Source organism: Dasypus novemcinctus, chromosome 24 (assembly GCF_030445035.2).
Source record: "Dasypus novemcinctus isolate mDasNov1 chromosome 24, mDasNov1.1.hap2, whole genome shotgun sequence".
Lineage (NCBI taxonomy): Eukaryota > Metazoa > Chordata > Mammalia > Cingulata > Dasypodidae > Dasypus > Dasypus novemcinctus.
The window spans coordinates 32,047,532-32,069,322 of record NC_080696.1 but is presented as its reverse complement, the minus strand read 5'-3'; the positions used below and the strand labels follow the sequence as shown (position 1 = coordinate 32,069,322).

The 21,791-nt window shown below is 42.3% G+C and overlaps 1 protein-coding gene across 4 annotated transcripts in view; it reads right to left on the bottom strand.

Annotated features, from left to right (window-relative positions):
- Positions 1–2,752: 2,752 nt before the first annotated feature.
- C24H20orf96 (chromosome 24 C20orf96 homolog) overlaps positions 2,753–21,791 on the bottom strand; it is a 56,017-nt gene continuing 36,978 nt past the window's right edge. For 2 of the 4 annotated variants that reach the window (XM_058286848.2, XM_071211626.1), the window contains one exon: positions 2,753–2,920. In XM_058286848.2, the coding sequence (XP_058142831.1) occupies positions 2,845–2,920 (76 nt within the window). In that variant the 3' untranslated portion in view covers positions 2,753–2,844. Of the gene's footprint in view, positions 2,921–16,935; positions 17,292–21,791 lie in introns of those variants that run through there. The other 2 variants (XM_058286849.2, XM_071211627.1) reach the window with 1 other exon arrangement.

The following is a 21,791-nucleotide window of genomic DNA, read 5'->3' as shown; positions in this document are numbered from 1 at the left end:
GAAGTGGATGAAGAAGATGACGCAGCAAATAGACACAGAGAACAGAAAACTGGGGGGAGGAGGGGAGGAATAAATAAATCTTTATTTAAAAAAATAGAAAATTATTTTCCCAAGTGGTTGGCAATTACACGTTCCTACCAGCAATATATGAGAGTTCCAGTTGTTCTACATCCCACCAATCAATACTTGGTATGGTCCACTCTTTTCAATTTTAACCATTCCAATAGGTGTTTGGTATCTCATTGAACTTAAATCAGCATTTTTTAAATTTCTTGAATTCCCCTCACAATCACTTCTTATATTCACATCGTTATACCCATATCCCTTAGTTCTTCCCCTAATGCCTACTTTCATATTTACTTGACTTTTTGCATTATACCACTTTGAGTCCCTTCTCATTTCTTTCTGAATATGTTTTTCATATATTTTCCTTGTGGTTATAAATGGGGCTAAAATTTAACATCCATAACCTATAGCAATCACATTTGATTCCATACCAACTTCAATAGTAGACACATATACTGTTTCTATACTCCTATTCCCCCCCTTTTTGTTGTACTTGTTACAAATTATATCTTTATATATTGTATCCAAACCATAGATTTATCATTACTTTTTATGCCTTTGCATTTTAGAACCTACAAAAAGTAACAAGTAACAAAAAGTAACAAAAATATAATACAATGGTACTGGCATTTAATATAACCTTTCTTAGGATATATACTCCTTAGAAAGCAATATGGGATTATGAGTAGAAAATTATTTTTCTTGTCATAAACGTATTTCTTTTTTATATATAATTTTGTGTTTTTTAAAAATATTTATTTCTCTCCCCTTCCCCCCCTGTTGTCTGCCCTCATGTCCATTTGCTGTATGTTCTTCTGTGTCCGCTTGGATTCTCAGTGGCACCAGGAATCTGTGTCTCTTTTTTGTTGTGTCATCTTGCTGCATCAGCTCTCAATGTGTGTGGTGCCACTCCTGGGAGGGCAGCGCTTTTCACGTGGGGCAGCTCTCCTTGCGGGGTGCACTCCTTGCCCGTGGGGCTCCCCTACGCAGGGGACACCCCTACATGTCATTGCACTCCTTGCGTTCGGCAGCCCTGCATGTGTGCCAGCTCACCACACAGGCCAGGAGGCCCTGGGTTTGAACCCTGGACTTCCCATATGGTAGGTGATGCTCTATCAGTTAAGCCACATCTGCTTCCCATAAATGCATTTCTGATAATATAAGACTATAAAAGGATATGGGATTATAGATGATTTTAATTATTTGCCTTTCTAATTTTTCTATAAAAAACACATTACTGAGAAATATTAATATTCTAAAAGAGGCACAATAATTATAAAGCACAACACAATTCAAACCAGCAAAACATTTCCTAATTTTCTACTCATATCCCCAATCGCTGTCAAGGATTCACAAGTATCCATGGTGCAAAATGGCTATAAATGACCAAAAAAATGTTTAATGGCTTATTCTGTATCCTTCTGCTATTCCAAATAATAGATTAAGAATATAACTAAAACTAAAAAAAATTTAAAAAGAATATAACTAAAAAAAGAAACAGTTCCATTCACACATAAATTTAGGTAAGTTGTTTCTTCAAGAAACAATTCCAAAATTATTGGTAGTTCTGTCAAATTGTGAACTGTCAAAGAATGAAGAAAGATCCCCAGAAAAGATAGGAGAAAGCATTCATTACTCTACACCCCACTTCAAACTCTTTCATCCACAATGAAAAGAGTGTCAGAAGTGGAAGGATACTAGAGAAGGTGTTGTAATATTTCTATTTATTGTCTTTTTTTTTAAGATTTATTTTTAATTTATTTCTCTTCCCCTCCCCGCCCCCCAGTTGTCTGCTCTCTGTGTCCATTCGCTGTGTCCTCTTGCATTCTTGTCAGCGGCACCGGGAATCTATGTCTCTTTTTGCTGCATCAGCTCTCCATGTGTGCAGCACCACTCCTGGGCAGGCTGCACTTTTTTCACGCAGAGCAGCTCTTCTTATGGGATGCACTCCTTGTGCATGGGACTTCCCTATGTGAGGGACACCCTGGTGTGGCACGGCAGTCCTTGCATGCATCAGCACTGAGTGTGGGCCAGCTCACCACATGTGTCAGGAGGCCCCAGGTTTGAACCCTGGACCTCCCAGGTGGTAGGCAGATGTCCTATCCGTTGGGCCAAATCCACTTCCCTACTTATCACCTTTTTCAAAGTTTTTCCCAGTCATTTTCTTCCAAATAAATGACTTCCCCTTCTGTCAGAAATCAATAAACCAAGTAAAAAAAAGAAAAAAATAGGCAATAGGGAACTTAAACAGTAACTAAAGTAATTAATACAGTGAGAGAACATCCTGCCTGACTAGAAAAAAAAATAAACATACTTTCCAAAAACTATGGAAGACAAGCAAAAATTAGCAAAGTTTTAGGTCATGATAAAAAAAAAATTTACAATAAGATTAAAAGAAGAAATTACATACTTCACACCCTTAGGACAAAACACAAATTAATATAAAGAAAAAACAAAATGTTTATTCTCCAGAGAGTCATACTAGGTTCAAAGACACCAGACAGAATTGCAAGCCATATTAAAATGGTGGAGTAGAAAGAACACCTACTGAACTGTAAAATGGCTAAGTCCTTTCCCCCTCTCAGCTTCCAATGATCTGTGAGCCAAGCTGAGACTTCCTGTGCAGCAGATGGGAGAATTCCTTTCTGAGATGTTCAAGGGCACTCCTTTATCTGGATTATGGTGGTGGTTAAAATCATAAAAGTATACACTGTTTCCTCTGCCCAAAACAAAAAAAAAGGCAAAGTCCCTGTAAATTAATTTTTAAAATAAAAAAGATCAGAGGAGCAGACGTAGTTCAAGTGGTTGAGCGCCCACATCCCATGTATGAGGTTCCAGTTTCAATCCCTGGTACCTATAAAAACAGACAAAAAAATCAACTCTCATTGGGGAGCGGATGTAGGTCAGTGGTTGAGTACATGCTTTCCATGTACAAGGTCCAGGTTTCAATCCCCAGTACCTCCTAAAAAAAAAAAGGATAAAATCACAAAAACGTCATTTTAGAAGAAAAATTTATTCAGTATACCAAGAATAATAGAGAACTTTTGGTGTAGACACTTGAATCTATTATAAAATAAAATATGAATATAAACTATTACAATATAAATTTTCAAGGGCCTAATCTAAACATCTACATGTAACTTGGGTAAGCAATTTCCCTGTGAAAAGATCTGATGATTATTTCATTCTCTTTCCCTCTCTCATATTTTGTACAGCCGGCTTAGTGAAACAATTGGAACCAGCCTATAATGCTCAAAAAGGTGAAAACAGAACTGTAAATATGCTCAGTCTCAATGAATATTTTCATAAAGGCATATTTAACTTGTTCTTGTTTCCTTGCTTTTTTCCCTGAAAAGATTGTTCCTTTTAAGAAGAAAAATAATATTGAATCTTGTTTGAAAGATAATTGTATGATGATTGCCTTCTTGGCCAGGAAGGAAAGGAGGGAGGGAGGGAAGGGGGATGGAGAGTGAAGAAATATGTTAAGAAGTTGTACTGTTAACCCATTTCAAGATGGATTTTAATCAATAAAACTAAAATGCTATTAGGATATTAAATTGTCCTTAATATTCTATCTTTCAGTATAATCATTATACTCAGAAGAAAAGTGAACTTGTGAGCTAGTAAGCTGCAAATTGGCAGCAAGCCCTGAAAGTGATAAGATAATGTATTTCCCATGGCCTAATGCTCAGAAACATGACATAGTAACTCCTTACAAGACATTCTCTTCTAAGGCTAAAGGTTTATTTTCCTTTTTTAAAAAACCTCTTATGTCCCTGGTTTTAAGCTGAAAAGAAGAACCACCTCCTCCAATAAAGCCTAATACAGGTTTGGTTTGTAAATGTTAGTAATAATTGTCTCATTTCCAAATTAGTAAACAAAAAATAAAATATATGACAATCATATTGTAAGACTTAATATTTCTCAGTTTGGGAATTTCATTACTTAATTTTACCAAGTAACTTAAAGAAAAATAGCTATAGGCAAATATTTTGTAAATGTAATTGCTTGGGGAATTATATGTTTCAACTCCTTTATAACGGTGCACTGATTACATAATGTAGAAAATATGAAAATACCAATATTACATGTTTTATTGTTTTTAAAATTTGCTATATACACTAAGTAAAAATGAATATAACCATTTATATTTCCTTGACCTTTCTATACAACATTACTTAAAATGATACTTGAGACTATGTAAGTATAATGTTAACATGGGTTTTGCGATAGGCGGAATTCTAAAGACGGCCCCCAAATTTCCTGTCCCCTGGTTATTCAATCTAACATTAATCTAAGTGCTGCTGCTAGAGGATTTTGCAGATATAATGAAAGTCCCAAGTCAACTGACTTTAATATGTGGAGAGTATCTAAAAGGGGCCAATCCAACAGATGAGCCCTTTAAAAGCAGATCATTTTCTCTTCAGAAACCATTCACCTTGGCTACTGGAAGATGGAGAGGGCCCATGATGAGGTATGTGAGTGGCCCCTAGAAGTTGAAAGTAGTGTCAGTCAGCAAGGAAACAGGGACTTCAACCTGTGCAGCCACGAGGAAATGAGTTCTGCATGAGTGAACCTAGAGGCAATTCTTTGCCAGAAACTCCAGATAAGACCCCAGCCCACCCAACAACTTGACTGAAGGGAAGTGTGGTACGGGGAGGGAGTGGGGCATATGGGAATCCCCCAATTATTTTATTTTATTTTTGGTTTTACAGATTTATTTTCAAAGGGCAAACACTTAGACACTTTAAATAGAAATCCAGCAAATTATTCTGTCCAAGTCAGCAACGATGGCAAAATGCGTTATTTCCAGACACTCATCAGTATTGACCTGAGCCTTCTCTCTAAAGAAAGGCAGTCTGATATTTTATTCACACATCCTTCTTATCTGCGATATAAACTACAATTTCTTGGGAAGTAGACGTGCCTCAGCTGATAGAGCGTCCACCTACCATATGGGAGGATCCAGGATTCGATACCCAGGGCCTCCTGTCCCGTGTGGTGAACTGGCCCATGTGCAGAGCTGCTGGGTGCAAGGAGTGCCATGCCATGCAGGGCGCCCCCATGTGGGGGTGCTCCATGCGCAAGGAGTGTGCCCTGCAAGGAGAGCCGCCAAGCGTGAAAAAAAAAGAAGCACAGCCTGCCCAGGAGTGGCGCCGCAAACACGGAGAGCTGATGCAGCAAGATGACACAACAAAAAGAGAGGCAGTTTCCCAGTGCTGCCTGATAATATAAGCGGACACAGAAGAACACATAGTGAGTGGACACAGAGAGCAGACAATGGTGTGGTGGGGGGGGGGGAGGAAGGGGAGAGATAAATAAATCTTTAAAAAAAAAGAACATAAAATAACAGCATTGTTCATAAGAACCAAAAGGTGGAAACAACCCAAGTGTCCATCAACAGATAAATGAATAAACAAAATGTGGTATATACATGCAGTGAATATTATTCAGCCATAAAAAGGAATAAAGTTCTGATACAGAATACAATGTGGATGGACCTTGAAGATGTCATGTTGAGTGAAATAAGCCAAACACAGAAAGATGCATGATGCATGATGTTGCTTATATGAAATACCTAGAATAAGCAAATTCATAGAGACAGATGGTTGATTACAGGTTAGCAGGGGCCAGGAGTTATTGCTTAATAAATATAGAGTTTCTGCTTGAGGTGATGGAAAGTTGGGATATTGGATGTTGGTGATGGTAGCACAATACTGAGACTATAATTAATACCACTGAATTGTACACTTGAAAATTATTAAAATAGGAAACTTTGAGTTGTATGTTACTATAATAAAAAGTTTTATAAAAAGATACTAAGAGGATGCTAGTTAAGTGAGAAGAATGAAAATAACCAGAAAAGATAAAAATAATTGAAAAGCTTTACTATTTGGATAAGAACTTTTAAAATTATAACCAATAATTTGGGTACGCATTTTTTTAAAGATTTTTATTTATTTCTACCCCCCTCCCTATTTGTGCTTACTGTCTGTTCTCTGAGTCTTTTCATTGTGTGCTCTGTGTCTGCTCATCTTCTTTTTAGGAGGCACCGGGAACCAAACCCAGGACCTCACATGTGGTAGGCGGGTGCCCAATTGCTTGAGCCACATCTACTTCCTAGCACTTATTTTTTAAGGAAAAAATGACAAACCTTTTACATTGGACAACTACAGCTGTCTATAGCTTCTGACCACATGAAATGTGATCATCTCCAGATATTATTTTCTCTAGGTATGACCTTGGTGAGATTATAATTCCTATAGCAGAGAAAACACATACCACCCTCCTCCACTAAAAGAAATGACATTTTTTTCCACATGAAAACGTGACAGAACCAGGCAAAATGTTCATCAAAGCTAATTACTTGTTCTCTTGAGTACACATCTAAACTACACATCTCATAGCCTTCTCTACAGCTATGGGTGGTCATGTGACTGAGTTCCAGCCAGTAGAATATAGGCAGAAGTGGCTTACAGACAACCTATAAAATACTCCTGGGTGGGATCTCACTCTTTCATCGAGTATCCTTTAGAAGTACGGTGACACCAGGGGACCTTGGAAGCCACGTGTTGAAGGTGACAGGGCTTCTCCCCACCTGGGGCCAAAAATGACCACCTGGAGAAACAAACCACCCCTCACACTATGGACTGGAATGTATGTGAGAAATAAACTATTAGGTCAAACTGCTGCACTTGGGGGTTTGTTATATGAGTTAATATTACCACAACCGATAGATACCAAGAAAAAAAGAACAAGAAGTAGAGATTTTTAAATATATTCACAGTGTAACCTCTCCTCTGTCAAAGAAGAGACTTTTCAAGTAACAAGCATCATGATTATTTGGACATAACAGAAAAAAAGAATTACCCTGATAATCATCAGTGGCACAGTGATTTTCCTACACTTGTGTCTAATTTTGTACCTGGGGAGTTGAGTGACAATAACAAGGGATTTCCCTGGAAGGCCTCACAGGGGACAGCTGCCCCCTCCTACCCACAGAGACTTGGTGCAAAGCCAGTGCACCGCAGGCTCTGAAGGCAGTTGCCGTCAAGGACTCAGGTGTGTCCCCCTACCACCCCCACTCCCAGCTGGTCACGCTCCTATGCATGTGTTGGGGGACTGACTCATGTCTCCCACAAAAGGCATGTTCAGGTCCCAAACACTGGCTCTGTGGGGCTTGTAAACACCTTTGAGGATGGTAATAGGCAAGGTGTACCCGAACTGAATGACGGTGGGCCTTAATCCAACATGGCTGAAGTCCTTATAAGCAAAGGAAACTGGACACAGAAGTTACAGAGAACAGCCAGAAGCTAGAAGTCAACAGAACCTGAAAGAGAAAGAAGATACCACCACGTGCATTACCACACAACAGAAAAGCCAAGGAACCCGGCCAGCCAGTAGACACCGACCCCGAGAAGAAGGAGCCTTCGAGCCTCTGAGACCATGAGCCAACCTGCTACTAAGCCGACCCATTGTCTGGTATTTGTTTTAGCAGCTGGGAAACTAAGACTAAGCATTCCTAGCCTTGGCACCTCCTTTCAGAGGCCTGCCGATAGGGACTTAAAGCTTAGGCTTCCTCAGGCTCCTCTGTTGAGACTTCCTTACAGGTAGAGGAGGGGGAGGCCTTGAAGACACTTTTCTTCACTTTGACTCCGTACTCAGTACTTCGCCACACTTAGCCCTACTGCCTCTTCCTACCCCCAGGCCCCAAGTCCATGGAGCAGCAGGAGCCTTTTATTCAGGGATCCTTCAGCATGAGATGCTACCCCATCTGACCACCACACCATTACATCCATCTGACCTTCATACCATTACATGGGGGGGAGGGACAAAGGGGGAGCCAGTGCTGCTTCTGGTTTAGCCTCTTCCTTATACTATAGTTGGAAGTGACTAAAGTCTGAACTGTGACCTTCACTTTGGATGGATGTCTCCAACACCTGGCAGCTCAGCTCACTTTCTCAGCTCAGCTCTTGACAGTACTTCTGTGTAAATAATATAAAGCCTTAAATAAGAATCCCTTACCCTGTTTTTCCCCCATGGTATTGCCACCTTCTAACAAAGCACAAATTTATTTACTTATGCTGTTTATTGTTTATTCTCTATCTCCCCAAAGAGTTTATATCTCAAGAGCCTAGAACAGGGCCTTGCACACAGCAGTGCTCAGTAAATGTTTGCAGAAGGAATGAATGATTTCTTCCAACTGTATCATCCAGATACAAAAGACTTTAATGTTTCCAAATACTGGATCTGCTCTCCCTTGCCTCACAAAACTGAAGAATAAAGCCTCATAACGACAGCACCTGCTGAGAAAATGAGTAATAATTAAATAGCCAGAGATAAGAATTACATCACGTTCTTGGGATGATATTCACCAAAATCCTCTCATAAAATAGTTTACATATGCCTAATTTACATCAGAGAAAAAGGTAGTGTCCAATATCTAAGGCTGGTAGACAAGGAAAAAATCCTACTGACAAGTTATTCTATAATGCTGCCACAATAAGCCAGTCCAGCCACACTGGCCTGCTGGCTCTTTCCTAAACATACCTCAGACTCATTCTGCTCAGGGCCTTTGCACTTGCAGTTGCTTGTTCTAAAATACTCTTTCCTCATCCACATGGTTCCCTTCCTCAGTTTGTTTAGGCCTTTGATCAAATGTTACCTTAACAAAGCCTTGCCTGGCCAGTCTATTTAAAATGCAGGGAAGCGGACTTGGCCCAGTGGATAGGGCGTCTGCCTACCACATGGGAGGTCCGCAGTTCAAACCCCAGGCCTCCTTGACCCGTGTGGAGCTGGCCCATGCACAGTGCTGATGCACGCAAGGGGTGCCCTGCCACGCAGGGGTGTCCCCCGTGTAGGGGAGCCCAACGTGCATGGAGTATACCCCGTAAGGGGAGCCACCCAGCATGAAAGAAAGTGCAGCCTGCCCAGGAACGGTGCCACATGCACGGAGAGCTGACACAACAAGATGACACAACAAAAAGAAACTGACAACAACAGAAGCAGATGATGAAGACAACGCAGTGAATAGACACAGAGAACAGACAACTGGGGCGAGGGGTGGGGGAAGGGGAGAGAAATAAAGAAATCTTAAAAAATAAATAAATAAAATGCAATACCTTTCCCCCAGGCATTTCCCAGAATTATACAGCATGTAACCTTTTTTTTTTTAAGATTTATTTATTTATTTATCCCTCTCCCCTCCCCCAGATGGCTCTCTCGTCTGTCTGCTCAGTTTGCTCGCCTTCTCCAGGAGGCACCAGGTACCAAAACCGGGACCTCCACATGGGAGGTGCATACCCAATTGGTTGAACCACGTTCACTTCCCAGCACATAACTTTTTGAGATTGGCTTTTTTTTTCCCACTCAGCATAGTACCATGGAGATCCATCCAAGTTGTTGCATGTTTATCAACAGTTTCTTCCTTCTTATTTAGCAGAGTAGTATTCCATTTTGTTTAGCCATTCACCCATTGAAGGACACTTGGGTTATTTTCAGTTTGAGACTGTTACAAATAAAGCTGCTCAGAACAGTCATGTACAGGATTTTATGTAAACATAACTTTTCATTTCTCTAGGGAAAATGCCCAGGGGTATGATTGCTGGGCCATTATAAGTGTATATTTCACCTTTCAGAACCTGCCAAACTGATCTAGAGTGTCATATCATTTAACATTCCCACCAGCAGTCTATGCTAGTTCCAGGTTCTCCACATCCTCAACAGCATTTGATAATCAGTACTTTTTATTTTAGCCATTTTTATATGCGTATCATGGTACATCACCATAGTTTCAATTTCTATTTCCCTAATGGCTAACGATATTCAACATACCTTCACCTGTTTATTTGCCATCTGTATATTTTATTTGATGAAATGTCTGATAAAGGTTTGGTTTACACCTTATGCAGTTGTCAAAACCAAGTGAATGTACAGTAAAGATTTTTACATTTCACTGTGTGCTAATTCACTTCAAAAGAAGAAACTATTTTAAAAGTCTTGAATTCTAGTTAATGATTTGCATGCTGAAGTACTTCATAGGGAGGATCCTTGATGTCTACAATTTACTTGAAATTCATTAAGAAAATAAGATGGGGAAGCAGATGTAGCTCAAGAGATTGGGCTTCTGCCTACCACATGGGAGGTCCTGTGTTCAGTTCCCAGTGCCTCCTGGAGGTGAGCTTACATGGCAGGCAGGTGCAGTGAGCTGAAACAAGAAGACGCAACAAAAGAGACACAAAGAGGAAAGATAATGAGAGACACGACAAACCAAGGAGCTGAGGTGGCTCAGGTGATTGAGTGCCCCTCTTCCATAAGGGAGGTCCTGGGTTTGGTTTCCAGAGCCTACTAAAGAGAAGACAAGCAGACAGAGAGCACACAGCAAATGGACACTGAGAGCAGACAGTGACCAACAACAAAGGAGGCGGGGATAAATAAATAAAATAAATCTTTAAAAAAGAAAGGTGGATGGATGGATAGAGGGATGGGGAGGATAAATAAATGATAAAGCAGGCAGCGTAGATGGTTAAGCTTAGAATCTGGATAGTGGAGAAATGTGATGAGGAAAGTGTGTTCACAGTAAATTTCACTTGTGTTTTTGAAATTTTTCATAATAACTTATTGGGAAGAAATTATTTTGGTACTAAATGAAAGCTTTGAACAGGCTAACTATTTAAGTTCTTTCCCAATTGGAATGTCTTTTCCTTTCAAGTCAAAGGCAATTAGGTCTCCTGAAGCATTTAAGTGGTTCCCTAGACTTACTGGACAGTCGCCTCTGACCGCTATCCTCTATAAAGCCGTTTCATTTAAAGATGTCATAGCTGCCAAAAACGATTCTGTGAAGAAGGTGAGGCTGCTTGCGAAGGTCCCTAAAATATATCTTACAGAAAGAATCTTTCTCTCACCTGGCATTCATCATCTCCCAGGTCTAATTCTTGGTCCAATTCTTTTTAGGCAAGGAGGATCCAACTTGTGGCCTGTGAACCAAATGTGTCCCTTTTGATATAATCAGCAAAAACATCAGGCCTAATTTTAGGACTCGTGGCTCTTTGGATCTACCCCAGTAAAGAATTTTTTAAAATTTGTCACCAATATGAAAAGATTGAGTTCTTACAGCAATGCAGAACAGAAGAGAATGTTCCAGCAGTTATTCAAGCCCCATTCCCACAGCATCATCATTTTTTCAGTCAAACAATGGGGGAGGAAATAAAAGATATTGTGACATTTCTCCATTTTTGTGCCTTTATCATCCAGTGTATCCTGAGTCTCTGAAACAGAGTACAGAAATTCACTTGATTTCATAGAATGAGAGAGTAGAAACGCAAGCTAGTGGTATAAATCTGCTGAAGAATACACTGAACTGCTTCTGCAAGTCAAAAAGGAATTGGAATTTAAGGAACATGAGACTCAACTTGTTGAACTTCAGTCAGTATCAGATACATCATTTTCAGGATGCAGTACAAAATAAAAATGTGGAGTTCTTGTTTAAAAACTATTAATAACTTCAAGTTCTCTTCAGTAGAGTATTTTCCCCCAAGATGGCTCCATCTGTCTGCTCATTGTCTGCTTATTGTTTGTTCTTGTCTCTGCTTGTTGCATCTACTCATTGTCTCTGCTCACTATCTGTTCATTGTGTCTGCTCATCTTCTTTTAGGAGGCACTAGAAACTGAACCCAGGACCTCCCGTGTGGGAGGCAGACACCCAACTGCTTGAGTCTCATCTACTCCCTCTTCAGTAGAATATTAAATCAAGCACAGAGCTCTTCTGAGCTCGGAGACCTGTGTGACTACACAGGCTGCACACCCACAAAGCCAACCTGGCTCCAGTGGTTCATAAGATAATGATTTTTACTGGTGTGACAAAATTCAGAATAATCTGAACTTGAAACTGTTGGTTATGGTAAGAATTTCTCATTTCTTCCTGGCAGTGCTGACATTTCAATTGAGTTAGACATGTTCACTCACTGAGCAAATTGAAACACTTAGGAACTGCATTCATTTCCCATTGCTGAACTGCCCTGAGCTTGCTGGGATCAGCACCTAGTACCAGTGTGGGGTAGGCATGCAATATTGGTTGAATTAATCAGAGAATTTCATGGCCACAAAACCACATTTCTAGAACACATTCATGTATTTTGCTAAGAATCATGCTTTGAGTTTATGCACCTTCCTTTGGAGTGCAAACCTTAGAACCTGCTTTATTATCAAGCCATCTGACTATACAGTGTGGCTTAATACCAAAAGGAACAATTAAAATATGGATCAGGACTCTTCAGATAATCTTCGGCTCATATAATTGAGAGGCCATGGGCAATCTTCAAGGGCAGCTGGATTCAGACCCATATCATGTCATCAGAACCTGTCTTCCTTTCACCTCCTGTGGTTACATAGCTACCTTCTCTATATTTGATTCATTGTCAGGCTATGCATGATGGCTTGAAGCAACTACTAGTACACAACAACCCAATACCAAATCCAATGGGAAACAGAGCTCACTTCCCCCATAGCAGGAAAAAAGTTCAAGACCTGAGCCTTCTTAGCCCTGATTGGCCTGATTAAAGTCATGTGCCCATTTATAAACCAATCAGTGGCAGGGAGTAGAATGTTCTGGTTGGCTTATTCTAGGTCATAAACTCCACCCCAAATCCCGAGACAGAAAGATCAGCTTCCTGAGAATGGGGTAGAAGTGGATTCATAAACGGAAATTTAGGACTTGTTATTAGAGGCAGAAAGAATGCTAGACAAAAGTAGCAGCACACATCCATCAGAAGCATAAAGCAAACTACCCAACCAAGAAGATTCTATGTTCTAAAGAAACCTGGAGAGAAGATATGAAGTCAAGCACCATCCTGAAGTTTCCAGCTGTGTGTCAGTGTTGTGGGCCACAGGTTCAAATGACTCTCTGGAAGGAGAAACAACTGAATTCAAAGCTGAGAGCCAGCACTTGGGAACATGAGTCTAGAGTCAAACTGAGAGGCACCATATGAAATACACACCACAGTTCTAAGCAAATATCCAGGACCCAGAACCTGTGAGTATATGACATGGCAAAAAAGAGTTAAGGTTGCAGATGAAATTAAGGTCGCTAGTCATTCTGATCTTAAAGTAGGGAAATTATCTTCATTATCTGGGTGGGCCCAATGTAATCACAAAGGTCCTTAAATGTGGAAGAGGGAGCCAAGAGGTCAAAGTGATGTGATGGGAGGATTTTTTATTTTTTTTACTTTCAAATATTTTTTTGGTCTTTATTTTTTTAATGTTACATTCAAAAACTATGAGGTCCCCATATACTCCCCCACCCCCCTCACCCCACTCCTCCCCCCATAACAACCACCTCCTCTATCATCATGAGACATTCATTGCATTTGGTGAATACGTCTCTGAGCACCACTGCACCTCATGGTCAACGGTCCACACCATAGCCCACACTCTCCCACAGTCCACCCAGTGGGCCATAGGAAGACATACAATGTCTGGTAACTGTCCCTGCAACACCACCCAGGACAACTCCAAGTCCCAAAAATGCCCCCACATCACATCTCTTCCTCCCACTCCCTACCCCCAGCAGCCACCATGGCCACTTTCTCCACACCAATGCCACATTTTCTTCAATTACTAATCACAATAGTTCATGAATAGAGTATCAGTAAGTCCACTCTAATCCATACTCTATTCCTCCATCCTGGGGACCTTGGAATGGTTGTGTCCACTCCACATCTATATCAAGAGGGGGCTTAGATTCCACATGGATGCTGGATGCAATCCTCCTGCTTTCAGTTGTAGGCACTCTTGGCTCCCTGGTGTGCTGGTTGACCTTCTTCACCTCCATGTTAGCTGAGTGGGGTAAGTCCAATAAACCAAGTGTAGGGGTTGCAAGTCTGTTGAGGCTCAGGGCCTGGCTATCGCATGGTCAGTCCAGAGATTCAGGTCCTCTGGGTGTACACTAAACCCCAGCACCAACTACAGATCTGGTAAAAGTAACAGGAGAGGCTTGTGGACAAAGATCACACCTAAGTCCAGCTCCATCACACAGAAACACAAACTCCAAAGTAGGGCCAACTGACATGGCATTGAACTTCATCTGCCATGACCATAGAACGTGTGGGTCTCTGTAGCCCTCAGAAGAACCAATACCTGGGGTTGTATCTACTTTATCTGTCTTTGGGATCTGCTCAGGTGTGCATAAGGGCAACCCCTGTGATAACCTCCCAGCTCTTTTTGGAGACTCATAGCCATATAAACTCATTTGTCCTTTCCATTTCCCCCTTTTATTCAGGTCAAAAAGCATTTTTAACTCCTGGTATTATATGTAGACTGAGATATTCTGCTGGTCCGAGTTGACCCTTTTATTCAAGGTCATTTTCTAGTTACATCATCAGCTGGTACTTGGTAGTAATCATGATGGGAGGATTTAACCTACAGTTGCTAGTTTTGGAGATGGAGGTAAGGGGTCAAAAGTCAAGGAATACAGGCAGCCTCTATAATCTGGAAAAGTCAAACAGAGTGATTCTCCTCTAGAATCTCTATAAAGGAATGCAAATCTGCTTATATTTTGATTTCAGCTCAGTGAAACTTGTGTCAGACTTCTGGCATACAGAACGGAAAAAATAAATTTGTGTTATTTTAAGCCAGTAAGTTTGTAATAATTTGTGACAGCAGTGACAAAATACCAACACATGGAACTCAGTCTCTGTATGATAGATAGTTTGGGTTATTGTTCAGCAAATACTCACTCCCTTTGCCCTTCCACTTTGGATAGACCTTACTGCCTTCTGAAATGCCAGCAGAGGCCTTAAGTGGTTTGACTTGACTCTTATGCTCCAGTGATCCTCCTTGAGAAAAGCATTCCTCAGCAAGCCCCAGAACACAAGAAAGGACCCTGGAGCCTCACCCACTGTCTGGAACCATGCCCAGCTGATCCACAACCTGAAACAGAGACACCTAACCAAGCCGGGCCTAGTCCAGCCAAAGCACAGCTGATCTACAGACCCTGAGGATAAGAATTAATTCCTGTTGCTGCAAGCCACTTAGTTTTGGAGTTGTTATGCAGCACTATTATTGGAGATACAGGTGACTGATAACAGAGAATCCCTTATCAACTATGACATGTATGGAAGTTTTATCTATATACATGAGGACTACCAGACAGCTTTGAGTAAATGGGGAAAGATCCATGTACAGCTGTGTATATGTGCCAGATTTATCTGCTATCTGGAGGCATGATGGCAGTGTGCAATGAGAGGGAATCTATATGTTCAGGCTTTATTTCTTGTTTTGCCTCCCCAGAATTCACTGATGCCTTCTCTATTTGCGGCTAAGACTGCCTCCACTACTTACTATCCTTGTGACTTTGAAAAAATCACTTTACCTCTCCATTCTTTTGTTTCATATGTAAAATAGGTAACAATACCTAACTCATAGTGTTCTTGTGAGGATTTAATGAATATATGCAAAACATACAGTAAGTTCTATGTAGTTGTTTGCTATTATTATTTCAAACATTGCTAATATCTGTTTAGAAAGCCAAGTAGTTCCTGAGAGTGCCTATTAGCTAAGCCTAGATCAAGTGCTCTACCCAACCATCACCTTCCCCAGGTCCAAGAGTTGAGCACCTCCTGAATTGGTTTAAGATAGGAACGCAATATTAGCTGGTGCAGTCACACTGAGTCTTAAGCCTTTGGGCTGGAAATCCTGGGACATAAACCATCTTTCTGGCAGGATATGAACAAGAAACTGCACAACCCTAGGAGATGCTGGCAGCAATACTGGGTCTTCAAGAAGTACTAACCTTAGTAAGACAAAATCTTGGAGGAGAAATGGAAAGAAATTAGGTCCTTAGTACATCACTTGAATCTGGGATAATCTGGATAATAGCCCAGACTGTTTACTTATTTGAGCCCTTTATTGTTTAAGCCAATTAGAGTTGGGTATTCTCTTACACGTAACCAAAGGTCCCCTAGCACAGAAAGCAGATCTGTAAGTAGCCAGAGGCTCTTGGGAGTTTTAGCAAATTGAGTTCCCAGGGAAGCAGTCTCTGAGGTGGGTGGAGTGTAAGGAGAAGAATGTTTATTAAGGAGTTCATCTAGGATCAACAACTGAGAAAGGGAAATGTATGCAGTACTGGGCAGAGGGAGAGGTCAAGCTGCAACTGAGGCCCAACGACAGTCTCAGGTGACCCTAAGGAGGTCCTGGAGCCAGCAGGGCCCTTCAGAGTTACTTAAAGTTGGGACGAAATGGCTGGGCCTTTACACTTGCACATCTAGCAGTCACTGCGAGTGGGAGGGGCTTGACCATGGTAAGGTGGCTCTACGCAGTTGAGGTAATCCCCGAGAGACTGAGAGCTGAAGGCTGCCTGCCAACAGCACTCCCAGTAGCTGCAGCAACAAGTCCTTTCTTGAAGGGCATCTGGACGACACATCTCTAAGCTCATCACAGCATACTATATATAGTGTGGAGCTGTGCATTAACTAAGCACCTGAGTAAGAGTTTGTGTCCATGCCCTCACATGGATGGGGTAAGGCAGTGGACAGACAAATGGCTGGACTGGGAGAGGATGGCCATCAGCAGTAAACACCAAACAGGTCACCAGGTGTACTAAACTGAAACAGGAGTCTCCCCTGTGACCTTGGCACTGGCTACAACATATCCGGGCTCAAACTGGAAGGGTAGCTGAGCTGCTACTGTACCAGGGACGTAAAGGCCTAGAGCCACAAATCCTTGGACACCCAGCAGGGAAGTCCATCCAGCACTCTTGCTGGAGAAGTTTTGAGCCTCACATGTAGTCAGTACAGCTGCCCCCCTTATCTTAAGATGAAGTCCATGAAGATTACATCTTCTGCAAGGGATAGCTGGGGATTCCCCAGGTACTGGTAAAGAGCAAATCAAATCTTGCTTTATTGGTAAATAAGAAGGGCAGAGTTGGCTGGGATTCTTGCCTGACCCAAACAGCAGCACCCACCTGTCCAGAAAGAAGGGAAGGAAAAAAGACAAAAAGAGGAAGAAAGGGAGGAAAGAGAGAGAGAAAGGGAGGAAAAAGGAAGGGAAAGGAAGGAAGGAAACTGCTCAGAGGGTCTAGACGGAAACACAGGCTTGGAAGTAGATAATTCAAGGCTCCAGGTGTAAGGAAGAGAGCAGGGAGGGGAGGGGTGGTCCATGGCATCGCCATCTAGAAGGGTAGCAGCTCTTCCACAGGGATGTTGAGGATGACGTCCATGTCTGGGGTGCACCTGGTGGGAAGAAGGAAGGTGTGGTGTAAAGAAGGGGTGCTAGAGTTGGGGGATACAAGGAGGCACACCCTCAGGGTGGCCCTACTCTTTAGAGCATTAATACTTACTGGGGTAGCCCCATCCCAAACACAACCTGTGAACTTTTGTGCATCAAAGGACATTATCAAGAAAGTGAAAAGACAATCTACAGAAAATAGCTGCAAATAATATATCTGATAAGGGTTTAATCTCCAGAGTATATAAAGCAATCCTACAACTAAAAAAAAAAAAATTTTTTTTTAGGTACAGGGCTAGGGATTAAACCTGGAACCTCATATGTGGGAAGCCAGTGCTCAACCACTGAGCCACATCGTCTCTCCTGAGTGGGTTTTTTCATTTGTTTTGCTTGTTGTTCGTATTTTTATTGTTTGTTTTTTAGGAGACACCAGGAACCAAACCCAGGACCTCCCAAGTGGGAAGCAGGCACTAAACCCCTTGAGCCACATCTGCTTCCCCCAAAAAAATTTTTAATGGGCAAAGGACTTGAATAGATACATTTCCAAAGAAGATATACAAAGGGCCAATAAGCACATGGAAAGATGCTCAACATCATTAGTCTTCAGGGAAATGTAAATCAAAACTACAGTAAGATACAACTTCATACCCACTAAGATGGCTATTACTTATAAAAAATTTTAAAAAAACATAAAATAACAAGGTCGGTGAGGATATGGAGAAATTGGAACCCTTGTACATTGTTGGAAATGTGAAATGTTGCAGCCACTATGGAAAATAGTTTGGTAATTCCTTGAAAAGTTAAATATAGAATTATTATGTGACTGGCAATTCTACTTCTAGGAATATAATAAAAAATTGAAACAGGAACTTGTATAGATACTTGTACACCCATGTTCATAGAAGCATTATTCACAACACTTGAAGTCAATCTACAGATGCCTGGATAAATAAAATGGGGCCTATACATACAATGGAATATTATACAGTCATACACAGGAATGAAGTTCTGATACATGCTACAACATAGATGAACCCTGAAGACATCATGTTGAGCAAAAGCAGCCAGACACAAAAAGACAAATATTGCATGATTTCATTTATATGAAATATCTAGAATAAGCAAATTCAACAGAAAGTAGATTAGAAGTTACCAGGAGTTGGGGAGAGAAAGAAAGGGGAATTATTGCTTAATAGGTACAGAGTTTCTCTTTGGGGCAATGAAAATAGTTTGGTAAAGGATGGTTGTGATGGTAGCACAACACTGTAAATGTAATTAATATTACTGAATTGTAGACTTAAAGGGGGGGGGGAATATTTTGTGTTATATGTGTGACCACAATTTTTAAAAAAACCTGTGACCTTGCAGCTCAAATGTGCACACACAGATACAGACACAGAAGTCAAACACAGAAAAGGAGAGCGTTTGATGGGCCTAATGTTTCCCTAAAGAGGTCTGAGGTCAAGAAGGAGCAAGAACAACTGAGCAGAGTCAGAGAGACAGATAAAGCAGATGCAACCCCCAGATATTGGTTCCTTTGAGGGCTAAAGAGACCCATGGGAGTTATGGTCATGGCCGATGGGGTTAACTACCAGGTCAGATGGCCCCTCTTTGGAAATGGTGTTTATGTGTGATGAATCTGGACTCAGATGGGATCTTCCTTCATAAGACTTTCATGCTAATGTGCTGGAGGTGCAGTTAATGTTGGGGTTTAAGATATATTTAGGGGATTTGAATCTCTGGACTGACAATGTGATAGCCAGGTCCTGAGCCTCAACAGACTCCAGCACCTACAATCTGATTTATTGGACTTACCACACTCAGCTAAGATGGAGTTGAAGAAGGACAACCACCACACCATGGAGCTTAGAGTGATTACAACTGAAAGTGGGAGGATTGCATCCAGCATCCATGTGGAATCTGAGCCTCCCCTTGACATAGAGGTGCAATGGACACAACCAATCCAATGTCCACATAGAAGAGGTGGCACTGGATTGGGAAAAGTGGACATGGTGGCTGATGGGTATGGGGAAAGGCAGGAAGAGATGAGAGGTGGAGGCGTCTTTGGGACATGGAGCTGCCCTGGATGGTGCTTCAGAGGCAATCACCGGACATTGTAAATCCTCACAGGGCCCACTGGATGGAATGGAGGAGAGTATGGGCCATGATGTGGACCATTGACTATGAGGTGCAGAGGTGCCCAAAGATGTACTTACCAAATCCAGTGGATGTGTCATGATGATGGGAATGAGTGTTGCTGGGGGGGGGGGGAGAGGTGGGGGGGGGTGGGGTTGAATGGGACCTCACATATATATTTTTAATGTAATATTATTACAAAGTCAATAAAAAAAAAAAAAAAAAGAAGGAGCAAGAACTCAGCCTGTGAGGTGCCAAGGCCCTTGGAGTCTCTCTGGAGTCAGGACAACTGGGTTGGCAACCTGGCTCTGTCCCCTCGAGCGAGCCGTTCCTCCTCCCTGACCCTCCGCCGTCCACTGGTCGTGTGACAAGCACCCACCACGTGTGGTTTCCTCAGCTATGAAATGATGGTGACAATCCCCACCTCAGTCAGGGGCAGGATTAAACGAGACAGTACAGGAGGGAACGTGTGCTCGGGAAACGACAGGCATTCTTGTCATGAAAGGAACAAGGCGGCCAGGTCCCGCACCAACACACGAGGCTGCGGGTTACACTCCCCATGCTCTTTCCCAAGGGGATCTCATCCACTCTCATGGTTTCAGTGATCAGTAATCTATAGGCACACACTGAAGTATTTGGGGGTGAAGTGTCAGGATTTCTGTAATTTACAATATTACAGCAAAATTTTTCAAAGGAAAGAATGAAGATGAAGCCAAGAAGTCAATATTATGGCAAAAAATATAACAATTTTTAAATCTTGATGGTGGGCAACTACATGTTCATTTTGATATTCTCTCTACTTTTCTGTATGTTTGAAACTTTTCATAATAATAGTTTTTTAAAAATTGTATCTCAAGATGGTGGCAGAGTAAGGAGCTCCTAGAGTCAGCTCCTGCTTCAGGGCTGTTAGTAAACCCCCAGAGCTCTCTGGAGCTAGCTGAAGCACCTGTTTGGGGGCTCCAGGAGGCCAGAAGAGCAACCTGCAACATCCTTGAAGGAATGGAAGGAGGAGACTGCCCATCTGCAGAGAAGATTTGTAAGTGGAGCACTCCACACCACAGAGGCTCGTGCCCATCCTCCACTGAAGGCACAAGCTGCCTGGGGAGCTGTTCCAGGGCTGGAATTGAAAGCTTCACTTGGCAAAAACGGGGGAGAAAGAGATGTTTGGGCACAACTTCAGCTACCGATGAGTAAACTCAATGGGCTAAAGTACAATCCTGAGAATAGCTAAAGTTTGAGCCTGTCCAAGTCAGAAAGAGGCCGGGAGCCGCTGTCTTAACTCCGCGCCTGGCACGAAGGGAAGCGGGGCAGACTGAAAATCACAGTGCTGGTGAGGGACTGGCTTCTTTCCATCCAGGTCAGACTGCAGCTCTAGCCTAGGCCCCAGACCCACCTCTGGCAGGGAGGAAGCGGCGGGGACGTGAGCCAACCTCTCCGGGAAATTACTGGCCAAGCTGTGGAGGCCGGTAATTATCCTACTTTGGCAGCACAAGCCACCCCAGCAGCTGCTCTGTGGCTGGAATTTGAAGCTCCATTTCCCAAAAACAGAGGACGAGGAGACGGCTGGCCACTGATTTCGGCCACTGATTGATGGATTCAGTTGGCTAGAGTATAATCCTAAGAACAGCTAAAGTTTTAACCAGGTCAGAAAGAGGCCAGTTGCCACCATTTTGACTCCATCCCCAGAATGAGGGGAGGCGGGGCGACTGAAAATCACAGTGACAGTAGGAACTGGTTTCTTCACCCAGATCAGCCTGCAGCCCTCGCTTAGGCATCACCCCCACCTCTGGTAGGGAGTTGGCTGGCAGGCCCTGCAACAGCCTATCCAGGTAACGGCAGGTATATTTGGCTGGCACAGGCGGAAAAAACAGAAGTCTATTGGGGCAACCATGGTCATCTTGGACCCACACTGCATAAATTGCTGCCCACACCTGTAGCTCCATCCTTGCCCCAGGCAAGGGAGAAATGGCCATGAAGCTTCATCAGTCTCTCTGGGCAACTACAGTCTAGGGCTGCCTGACTTGGATTATTTCATGCAGCTGTGACTCTGTCCCTACCTCTGACAAAGGAGAAAATTGGGAGAAGCTTCATTGGTCCCTGGGATAATGAGAGCAGCTTGAGCCTCCACAGCTTATAGCACTAAATACATCCTTGGCTCCTACTGCACAATAAGCAAGGGAGAAATGGCAGGAAGCCCTAAACTAAAGAGAAAAACTGCACCCGGAAAAAATACTCTAGTAAGCCAGATGCGAAGACACCAACAAAAAACTTCAATCCACACCAAGATACAGGAAGATATGGCCCAGTTAAAGGAACACGATAAGCCTCCAGATGATATAGAGGAGCTGAGACAAAAATCATAGATGTTC